General features: G+C 40.9%; 1 protein-coding gene across 2 annotated transcripts; it reads right to left on the bottom strand.

The window, feature by feature from the left end:
• Positions 1-4,881: 4,881 nt before the first annotated feature.
• LOC6651075 (insulin-like growth factor-binding protein complex acid labile subunit) lies at positions 4,882-6,924 on the bottom strand. 2 transcript variants are annotated; one of them, XM_002073904.4, is made up of 2 exons: positions 5,212-6,924; positions 4,882-5,094 (listed from the first exon to the last, which is right to left on the bottom strand). In XM_002073904.4, the coding sequence occupies exons 1-2, from the start codon at positions 6,883-6,885 to the stop codon at positions 5,077-5,079; spliced, it is 1,692 nt and encodes a 563-aa protein (XP_002073940.2). In that variant the 5' UTR covers positions 6,886-6,924; the 3' UTR covers positions 4,882-5,076. The 2 variants fall into 2 exon arrangements, with proteins under 2 accessions (XP_002073940.2, XP_023035953.1); XM_023180185.2 differs by having other exon boundaries at positions 4,882-5,089.
• Between the last annotated feature and the right edge of the window lie 5,029 nt (positions 6,925-11,953).

Raw genomic sequence — 11,953 nt, 5'->3', positions numbered from 1 at the left:
TACTCCAAATGCTATATAATATTGCTTTGATGTGAGATGTTAATGACTAAAATAAAACAATTGAGTTTGGAACCTTTACAATTTCATTTTGAGGGTGAGATGCACTTATCAACTTATACAGCTTTTCTTTTATTCATTTAGTACTAAATAGTTAGAAAGTCTGTCTGTCTAAGGAATCTATAACTAAACAAAGCAATTTCTTCTACCCACCCCTCTTTGAATTATTAGGTATTTTGCACTGATTTCAGTTTGAAAAACTGTGTGAAGTACAATGGAATTATTTCACCCTTAAATGGTTTGTAGCATTTTTGTTTCAAGTTTCAATTTCTAATGGTTTGCTTTTTCACATCATTGCAGGTCTTTGCAGTTATTGATTGCTCACTTTGTGTAGATGAACGTATTTATGGATGGGCATATTGTGGCAGTCAGTGAGGCAATTTCCCATACACGCCCGTCGTATGGGCCACACCCACCACCACCCAACGAAGGGCCGGTACGGAGCAACCCTTGAGTAGCCTGAACAGCATCCCAGCAGCAGAAGCAGTGGCAAACACCGGTCTGCCGGTAGAGGCTAAGCGGATATTCATTACATGAACCGCACGCTGACACGCGCCACCGCTTTAGCACCCTCTCCATTCGTGGTGGTGGCGGCCTTGGTCCTTGGACGAGCTTACATTTTACATATGTCATGGATATCCTCGTGGGAGTGTTTCTCGCCTTGAGTTTGAGTTTTGAGTGAGGCAACGAGCCAAAAGACAATTCAAAAAGTCAACCCGCTGATCCTGTTTGCTGTAAATAATGCGATTAACGACATCACGCAGTCCACTCTGCTGCTGATCCTGTTCCTGCCCAGCAGTTGGGGTAGGGGGGCTGCATTCGTTAATGAGGTCGTGGAAGAAACGCAGGTTTCGACACTCTCTAACGGATTAGTGCTACAAATTTGGGCCTAAGCTTGGTGTGAAATATGAATGGGGGGAAGGGGGCAGATGAAAAATTATTGGTTGGTTTTCGGTGTGTGTGGTTGTTGTCATTGTCCTAGGAACATTAAAGTATCTTTTAATGCCGTGCCATATAACGTACATACATATGTATGCCATTCACTGGCTTGGAAATAATGTTTATTAACTTGGTCGTTGCTTTGCCAAAAAGTGCACAAAATAATCGCATTAATGGGAGGCAGCCAGCCCAATCTCCTTTGCCATTCTTGCCATCTCTTCGATCACATGCCACGTGTGACTTGACTCACCGACTGACTGACTAACTGACTGAATGACTATCAGACTAACTGACTAAATGAGCAACTGTCAGGAGGTCGCACCGTGTCATTGTCGTGCCTTGGTTAGCTTAAAGGTTGAGAAACGCCAGCGGGTGACGTTCCATGGCTTTTCGCCTTTTGTCTTTGCCCAGCTAACTGGGCGTGCCTTCGTCATAGACGTCTTGTAAAATGTTTTATTTTTTTGGAAAATCTAATTTTCCATTCAGCCAGCCAGCCAGTCAGTCAGCCAGTCGAAAGCCAAGTGTGCGAAAATTTGATAAACGCAGCTATCCACCTTCATTTGCCACCATGCCGCACACCATTCCTCCCACTGCCTTCAGAAAAAGGCTCATGATTTATGGATCGGCAATGGCAAAGGAGCCCAAGCCCAAAATCAAAATCAAAACCAAGACCAAAACCAAGACCAAACAAAAGCCCAAAAGCCAAAAGGGGGTGTGCAGTAGATTTGCAGTATAAAGTGCTACAAAAAAACGTTCAATAAAAAAACATAAAAATTGACTAAATACAAAACATGACAGACGGCGTGCGAGTATTAATAATAATGCGTTCAGCCGACGGCCCCGTCCAGTCTATAGTAAATCGCAAGTTCCAGTTTCAGTTTCACAGCCTCTCAATATCTTGCAATTCCCTTCCGAATGCGGCCGGGACTCTCCTCTTTGCGCCCTTTCGCCTTTTAGTTTATAAAGTGCAAAAAATGTTGTACTCTTTTTCACATTCACAATTCGATAAAAATCGCATGATCATAAATTTACACTTTGCACAGCCTCCGCGGTAACGCCCACCCAAAAAAAAAAAAAAGGAAAAAAGAAAACCAACACACACAAAATAACAAAAAAAAACGTTGCATAGAGCGAGGGAGAACATTACATACACGCAACTCTGTGAACTGGCCCCTGGGATGTGTGAACGATTGGTAAATTGTTGTGGTCAGACTTTTGGTTTCAATTGGATTGGATTGGATTGAACTGAATTGCCGTTGCCTTTGCCGTTGCCATTGCCAGTGCCTTCATTTCAAACTCCTCCTGTGCATACTATGCATTCTCCAGTAAATCGTAATCACTGACTGACTTCTTAAAAGTATACGAATTGAGAGTACCTAGTGGGTAAAAAGTTGACATCTTTCAATGATAGCAGTTTTTAAAGAGACCTCTGGGGTCATGGCTATTCCAAACTTAATGTTGGGCTCAAAAGAAAGCCTCGCTTGTAGAGTCATCTTTCGAAAATACTTAGGTTTAATATTGTTAATATTAAAGTTTATAGGGGAATACAAATAATAAAGTAAAAGAATCACAGAAACTTCTAGTGAATGCGAAAGTACTTCGACGTATTTTCAATAAAAAAAAAACTCTAAAATTTAGTACCGAAGTACGAAACGTTTCTTGCTTTACACAAAAAAAAAAACTGTTTAGCTAAAATAATTAGATTGAAATGTTTCGACAAAATTGTAAATGCATTATAATTAGGTCATAAAAGTAATGTCAAATGCATTATAACCAACTTTAAAGGAGTTTGATAGCAAATAACGCATTGCACAAGAAATCCAAATTTTCGCTAAAGAAAATATTAATTTTTTCATTGTCAACAAACATTTTTTAAAGTGTACTTTTGACATGTGGACTGAATTGTTTCCGAAGTGCCGTTGCCGAACCTACACGAACATTTTCAGTGTATGTGAGATGGCAGCGCTGCGGCAGAGCTAGGCCCTAGTCCGGGGAATGGGTCGTGCCGACCACTGCTCTAAATAAATAATACAGGTATCCCTCGTATAACGCGATAGTTACGTTCCAGAAGAATTGCGCGTTATGTAATTGCGCGTTATCTAAAACATAGTTTTCATATAAATTTGGGGGTTATGTTCCAATAGGTTTTTTTTTAAATAAAATACATACAAAATAACAGATGCACATATATTTTAACTCAATACTAAAGTTCATACTTTCTTATACAATTAAATACACAAGATATGAATAATAATACATATGTACATACATATTTCGCGTTATATAAGCCTAAATTTCGCGTTGTACTGAAACCCCTAATTTTTCCAAATCGCGTTATATCGAAAACGCGTTGTATAAGACCGCGTTATACGAGGGATACCTGTACTTCAAGATATCTTATGAATATTTGGAAGTTCACACATCACAAGATCAAGCTTTTCTTTCACTAAATCTAGTATATTCCTGTGGAAATATTCAAGTTTGGAATATATTTTTAGCGGTAAATTCAAAAACAAACCTAAAACACTTGATTAACTTTCAAGAACTCTTACGACCAAGTCAAAAAGGTTTCCATGATCTACCCAACTGATGATTATAATGATTGAATAAAGGGTAGCAACATGGAATGCCTTTCGACATTTTTATTTTATTTATTTTTTTATTTTTACAAATCGTTGAAATATTTTTTTTTCACAGAAAAGCCGCGTGCGCTTCACATTCGCAAATGCATGAAGGGGCGTGGCGGGTTCACGCCCATTTCGAGCACAGTGTGAAGTTATTTAATTGCTAAGCGTTTATTTTCTTCTTTTTTTTTGGTTGCTTTGGATGGGCCTTTTAAATCGCCAGTAAAACGCGTGGTTTTAGCACCTCCCTCCCTCCTCCCCCCACACCCGCTATATAATGTTTGTGGTCCGTTTTATAATCGGAATGACCGAATCATGTAGGATTGCATAATTAATGAGCTAAAGCATAATTTGCATATTTCTAATTTAATCAAAACAATTTGATTTGCAATCCCCAACAACAACAACAACAACTACAACAAACAACAACCAGAAGCATTTGGCAGCAACATTCATACAGTGGTATGGGTGAAACGTTTCCATTGTGTGATGCATGTGCATGTCGCTGCAACATTATAAATAAATCAAAATACAATTTCTCAGAAATTGCGATGCCCTATCAAAATCTTCACTACAGACCCCAAAAAAAACATAAACATGGGCAATATTTTCCACCCGAAACATGTTGATAGACTTTCAAGAGGGTTAAGGCAAATGGGCGGTAAAAACAAGCCAACGGTTTGGGATGGGGAATGAAGGTGGGAAGGACAGACGGTTACAACAACATCTACGCAAATGCAAACGCCATCGACATTCACATTCACATTCACAACCCCAGCACCAATTCCCCTCCGTCCCCATCCATAGGTTTATCCACCATCCACCACCAAATGTAGCATGCAGCAAAAGGTGGAGAATGGAGAACAGAGGCGGAAAAATCGTTGTTAAAGTTGTTTCCCGCTTGAATGTTGTTGTCGTTATTGGTCAGGCCACAAGCTAGAGACACACCAGCGAGTCATGCTCCATACCCAGTTGAGTTTGGTTGAAACGGCAGTCCTCGGCACTTGCCTTCTTATCCTATGTCTTCGTCTGTCCCCTTTGCCTCCTCCAGCGTCATCCAATGGCACTCCTTCAACTACTTCACCATCTCTGTGAGCATGCCGTGCAATTATTTTGAACTTAAATTCGTATTTTGTACGAATCTTGTAAATGCATCTTGTTTTTGGCCCGGTCTGGGCAAGTGGAGGCTGTTTTTTTGGTTTGTGACCAACACAACACAAAATCACTTCATATGCAAAATTACAATATGCCCTGTAATGACTATCAAACGAAATAAAATGATCAAATATATTATCAAATTATATTATCAAATACATGAGCTATAACTAAGGTGAGTGAAATTATATTCACTGAAGTCTAGGTTTAAGAACTATAACTAAGGAATCTAAACCTATCAATTATTATCGGATTATCATCAGCCGTATATATGGTTTAATCATAGTAGGAATTTAGCACTTTATTCACTTGAGCTGTGCTGAGTGAGAGAAGAAAAAGAAACAAGAAATTATAATATATACATACATATAAGTATAAACAATAGATAACAACATATTAAGTAATTTGTTGAATTTAACTAGTTAACAATTCATACTTCCGAATCCTGTTCATCCAGTCGTCGGGCGCCATTCGTTCCATTTGCTATGGTCGATTGTCTGCCTCGTCGCCACTGTCGTAATCTTCTCAAGCAGCCCTCATCGTCCAGTATGTGATAGAATTGTAGCAGAAGAATGGCCAAAACCACCAGCAATGTGACAAAGGCCAATACATCACGCAGTGTCCAATAGGGATGAATGCCAGACACACCTGCTTGCGCCTGGGATTGGGGTAGACTTTCACCATTCATCAAATGACGACCAGTTGAAGCAGCAATCAGAGTGTGGGTAGTGTTCTCTTGCCTGTGGAGTATACGCACTGGCAAATGGACACCACGATCATTCAGATACGTAATCATTTTGCGGAGAAAGTTAAAGCTCCATTCGTTGTCATAGAGACCCAGTTCCCGGAGATACTCATGCTGATGATGAAGTAGTTCGTAATCGAGCTCATGCAAACGATTCCCTTCGAGATACAAATGTTCGAGATTCTGAAGGGCAGCCAAGTTTTGAATTGGCGCTGTTAACATGTGATTGAAGGATATATCTAGTTGGGTTAGCCTACTTGACAGCAGTGGGGATTCCATGGGCAAGCCTCGCAGTTGGTTGTAACCCAAATTCAGATGGGTCAAACTGGGCAGCATAAAGATATCTGTGGTATTGGGGAATATCGCTGGCATGGGCCATGTCTCTATTATGTTTTTCGACAAGTCCAAACGTTGCAAATTCCACATGCCTCGCAGTAGGCGCTCAGTTTCATTGCCAGTCAACAGATTGCCATGCAAATCCAGCTCGATGACGGAGCTCTTATCGCCAATACTAACTAGGGTCAGCTGATTGTTGCCCGCCTGCAGCTTGATAACGCCGCCTTCGATGACTAAGCTATGCAAGCCGCTATCTTCCAGCAGCACCGACTGCGCACTGCTCAGATGCAGCTCCTCCAATTGTCCACAATTACTCAGGTCCAGGAGCCGCAAATTAACCAACGGTGTCAGAGTTGGTGGCATCAATTGACCCAAACGGTTGCCATTCAGCAGCAGCGTCTGAAGTTTTAAATTCTTGCTGAATATATCGCCTGGCAAGTGTTCGATTTCATTGTCACTTAAATCTAGATGGAGAAGGTTTATCAGTGGATCCAGAGTCTTGTCCATTATCTGGGCAATGCCATTGCTCTGCAGACCCAGCAGACGGAGTCGCTCCAGACCCATCAATGCCCGGCCATGGACTGTGTGTATGCTATTGAAACCCAATTCGAGCATCTCCAACTTGGGCACAGCCACAAATTGTTCATCACGTAGCAGCCAAATGTTAGTGCGTTGCACTTGCAACGAAGTGAGATTCGCCACCGGCTTCAGGGCATCCTTTGTTATGTGGTAAATGCTGCAGTTCTGCATCACCAGAGTCCGTAGATTTGGTGTTAAATTGAGCAGCACCAACGGCAATGAATATCTATTGCAATTGCTTAGATACAGCTGTTGCAGATTCCTGGCCAGATCGGTGGAATAGGCCAAGTGTTGTTCATTTGTGTTTATCAAATCCAAATTGCAGTAGGCATTCGGACAGGAGGCGCTGAGATTCACTCGCCCCGTGGTGCCATAAGAGGGCTCCACTTGAAGACTATCGCCGAGTAAACTACATAGTATATAGCCAGCAATAATATGTAGAATAAACATTTTCACAATTTCCCCGTTGATCTCAACTGCCACCGAGAGACGCACTCAATGCACTAAAGCAATTCGTCCGACTGCTTTTGCTGCACATTATCAGCACACTCAGCTGGGGGAGGCATTCACTGATTAGCCGCCACCCGATGCAAGCATGTGTGCCCTAATCAACAGTGGCCCCTGGGAAGCTGTGTGTACCCATGATAATTAGTAGCTTTCTCAACTCACTCAGATGCCGATAACTCAATGGCAAACTGAAATTCGCATCATTTCTTTTAGTTAGTCAACGTCACTACTGATATTGAATTAAGCATGACTAAGTAGTCATTAAGGCTTACAATCTTACACTATAATTTGTTGTTAGAGGTCTTCAAATCGACTATATATCTTCCTACAATTCAGTTTGTCGCATACATCACATAAAATTGCAAACATATCGTCATGTAAATAAATTCATCTTCCTTTGAAATGCCTCATGCTTTTGGTAATCCTCAAGGGAATAGTTCAGGTCATAACTTAAGGCCATGTTCTCGCATTTCCATCAACTCGAATGCCAGTAATTTTCGAGCTTATCACCAAACAAGCGCTCAGCAATTTCCACATAAAAAAACCTAACATAAAAAAGGAAAAAAGGAGGTTTTGCATTTTTATTTCGCTTGTACAAATACGAGAAAGAGAGAGAAAGATCCTTTAATTCTCTGCATAATTTCAAATCAGACAAGCGTTAAAAACATTTCATTATAACGCTACACAATCGGAATATTTAATGATTTAATCGGTAAGCCAAATCAGACACGACAACAACACAAACCACAGCCACAGTGAAGTAAAATGGAGTGGAGTGGAGTGTAGAGTCTGGCCAACACCTAAAGTAAGCTGAAGTTGGTCTCTTCCGATAAACTGCTTCAAATTCACAGATTTTAAATTTAAAACGTAGCCACACGGCGCATGTAAAGAGACCAACAACAGCAACAACAAGACGAAGATGAAGTCCCAAAACCAACAACGTCCCAAGGAACGTTTCCACATAATGGCGCGAGTTTCATGTTTACAAAAAGATTATGCAGGGAAACAAACGTGCAGAGACGAAGTCGAAACTGGAACTGCGACTCCGACTGCGACTGGCATTGGCAATGTGGAGTTCTAATTAAACAATTCGTAGAATTTCGCGTTAATTGCAAGAGAACGACTCGAACGTGCGCAGCGGATTGGCTAAAGTTTAACTCCAAGATAGGAGATGAACAAGAGGGGGGCGCTGGGGAGGTGTCCCAACCTGAACCACCAGATATCTAAGTCCACACGTTCTCTCTGATGAGTAGTGATGGGAAAGCTTTGCACTTTGATTTGACTTGACTAGGTGGATGAAACGGAAACGGAACCATTGTGACTGCTGACCCGCATCTGCAAATTGAGGTCTATTATTAACATAACCACGTGACAAGGAGAGAGATCACACAAAACATGGCAGTCTGAGCAGCAGCAGCAGCAGAAGAGAAAGAAAACTCAATTCAAATTATCGCCATACAAGATCGACAGATGTTCAACAGCCAACAACAACAACAGCAACCACAACGGTGCAAGAGGAAGAGGAAGAGAAGTAGAGGTCAATGAGTTGCACTGGTCCGATCCGGACTTGCGACTCAGATCGATCTCCTTAAAGCCCAAAAAGCCAAAAAGCAAAGCAGTCGCACGTTTCGTTGAGCAAATAACGCCCCATTTTTTGTTTTTTGTTTTCATTCTTTGACCGAAAAAACACAGAAACCCAAAATAAAAAAAACCTAAACCCCTTAATCTAAACCACTTTGGGCAATGGGAGAGAGAGAGATCGCCCAGTCTGATCAATGTTCGATGCATATTTCGCATAACCCAGGCACACCTTTTCACAAAGGAGTTGAAGGGATAAAACCACAAAACATACCAACACACACACACACATATACACGTGAGTATGTGATATGAACAAAAGCATAGAAAGTAACTCCATGACGATGAGGTGGAGTTGATGATGAACCCTCACGCTCAGTCATCGAACGTCAAAGCAAACGCTCCATGCATGCTACCGTCATCAGTAGAGATCCTCACTCGTCATCGGTTCGGTCCCTGGTTTTCAGGTCCCAATGCCATGTCCAAAAAGCAGGCACTCACTTGGCTTATCGGAGCCGATTAATCTGCCATCAGAGTTACTGATAACATGCTGCAAATGGACGGACCCTGACCCTCTGCTCTTCAGTAAGAGAGAACAAACTTGAATCCTCAGCCTCATTGTTAGCGCAGTGCGCAGTGGCAGCCAACACTCATGTTTAAATTATGATGGCTTCTAACTTGCGCCGCCGCTCATCCATATCCCGCTGCTGTCCATGCCCATGATCGAGCACAAGAAGCAACAACAATAATGTTTCCAATGTGGGCATATGGGCTCTCATCATTGTGTCAGAAGTCATGTTTCCCCTGACGACCCATTGACAAATGCATTAAAATGAAGACTTCTACTTATTTGAGAAACAAACATCTGCATAAAAAACTACTTTAGGTACTTAAAGATTTGTTTTGATGTGAAGAAACAGAAGGATTTGTGAATAACCTTGGCAAACCTTTTATCTTAATTAGTACTTAATTAGTAATTCCTCATCTTTGCTGGAAAAGGAAAAACTATCTAACTGTACTTTAAAACATATTGAGTTCAAATCGGAGCACTTTTTGTTTATAAAAGAGATGCAGATTAATAAATTATCTCATACTGTTCATCATGGCGTATGCGTAACGTGAGCTTGTCACTGGCAGCTGTTGTTGGGGATCAAAAAACAAACAGATAAAGGCAACAACAGCAACCACAACAACCAAATATCAGACAAAGATTTGACTGAGCTTCATTTTATTTAAACACAATCGCTGATGCATAATTAATTAAAAGGTTGTTGGTTGGTTTGTTGTTGTGCTCTCTCGTCTTTTTGTTGTGATATTTTGCTGCTAGCTGTCTTCTTTTCAAAAAACACGCCCCAAAACGGTTGCCAGTTCTTGGGTTTTTTTTCTTTTTTTGGCCTTATCTTGTAAATTGAATTATGGAATCGTCAACTTGAAACTGAACTGAATGCACTACCACAGGGAAAAAGACAGAGAGAAAGAAAGAGAGAGCTGGCTGCTCCTTTTTATCCATAGAACTGGAAAATCAGTTAAGCGAGCATGACGACGACGACGACGACGACAACATAGTCGCTTGGTAGGAGTAAGAGCAACAGCTGCCCGCTCCAAGCCAATGACCAATTGGCTTTGTGTATATACGTATGTATGTATGTATATATCTCTTTCTGTGTGTGTGTGTGTGTGTGAGCAAACAAAACGAGCGTTTAACATAATCATATCATATCGTAGCTGGCATCACATCGCTACTGCGAATGTTGCTGCCGCTGCTGCTGCTGCTGCTGTGCCTGATGTCGCTTCCTGAGCAGCAACCACTTAAGTTGCCTGGCCACAGGACCGCAGGATGCCTTTTTGCCATTTGCATATGTCTTTGTATCCATCCATCCATACCATATACACCCTTTACTCCGAAGTCATCCCTTCTCTGGGCTTTCAGGGCATTATCTATGGCCTCTTTCATAATTTTGTTTTTTTTTTTTGTGGAATAACGAGAAATCTGAAAACGCTTTCTGAGCTTCTAATCAAAACGACAGCATCTTTGGGTAAGTTTTTTCCCCTGGTTCGTTTTTCTTCTTCTTTTTTTTTTGGTAATTGAGAATATAATTACACAAATTACATCGCAGTCGGCAGGTTTATCTGACCGTTAGCATCTGTTTAATCTCCATTGCCCTCCATCGTTCAGTGGTCTGTCTTTGACAGGGCCAAGTGCGTACTTGGCTTAGTGAAGTATCTGTTGGAGTTGGAGTCGGAGTCAGTTTGGAACATGTGTCCGCTTTCACAGCAAAACGCAACCATACATAACACAAACACACACACACAGCACAATATTCTGAATAGATAGACCCAACAATTGTCACTTCCCAAAGCAATTACCGCACAATTTAAGCGTGTAAACAAAAAATTACAAAGTTGTTAGGGCAAAATGGCAAACATTGTGCAAGTCATCATTATTGTGGCGCCTCCGAAAACTGATGTTCACTATGACAGACAGAGAGACAGACAGACAGAGAGACAAACAGACAGACAGTCACTATTTACGCTAGAGAAATGTGGGGAAAAACCCAACCAGGTTACAGGTGAAGATAATGCACTTTGTCGATTAAGTATACAGTTGACAATCAATTCTTAATAAAACACAAAATCATTAATTTTTAATATTAATTAGTTTTAGTTTCTAAATCAAATAATTTCAAGCCATATCACAAGCAAAATCTTATCATCTTAATAGAATTAATTGACCAAGTCAGCTGAATTTTCATCCACATTTAGTCTATCCCACTTTAGCATATAAATAAGAAAATAACAAGAAAGGAAAACTTGGACGTAATAGTTCCTCTAACTAACAAGGTCACTACTAACTTAGCATCTTGTGTCTTGTGGTATCTTTGCTAATAAACAACTCTTAGACGCCCTTCTATCGGCTTTCTATTCTAGTCCTGCCAAGTGAATTGATTATTCAAGACTAAAGGTTGTCAATGAAGTTGGATTTCACACCCTTTGGGCCACATGTAGCGACGCACATCATCACTCAAATTGTATTGGTCAATTGGGCAACAGTTGTTGTTGGTTTTTGGTGTTTGGCCCCCACACCTCTCCTCACCACACCACGCCACACCTCACTCCAATCGAACACCTTCCCCTTATGCGGTTTTGTGGCTGCCTCGGCAAGTGTTACCTTTCCAATAAATATATTTGTTTACGCACAAATAAACTTGTTGTTGGTAAATTTATTCGGGCAAACCCAGAAGAGCAAGTGAACCGAAGCGACGAGGAATACACTTGAAGAAAATTTATGGCTTCAGTTGATTAAGATCCTTAACCATTCGACTAAATGTCATTAATAATGCCGAATATTGTGTGCAGTGTATGTCAATGTGTTTATGTTTCTGTCTAATTTCTTATCAAATTTTGATAATCAACACTTCTTGTGTTCTGCGTT

Source organism: Drosophila willistoni, chromosome 3R (genome assembly GCF_018902025.1).
Source record: "Drosophila willistoni isolate 14030-0811.24 chromosome 3R, UCI_dwil_1.1, whole genome shotgun sequence".
Lineage (NCBI taxonomy): Eukaryota > Metazoa > Arthropoda > Insecta > Diptera > Drosophilidae > Drosophila > Drosophila willistoni.
This window is presented reverse-complemented; position numbering and strand designations above follow the sequence as displayed.

What these genes read in the sequence shown, in the direction of transcription:
- LOC6651075 (XM_002073904.4), bottom strand. Translation starts at nt 6,885, where the DNA reads ATGTTTATTCTACATATTATTGCTGGCTATATACTATGTAGTTTACTC.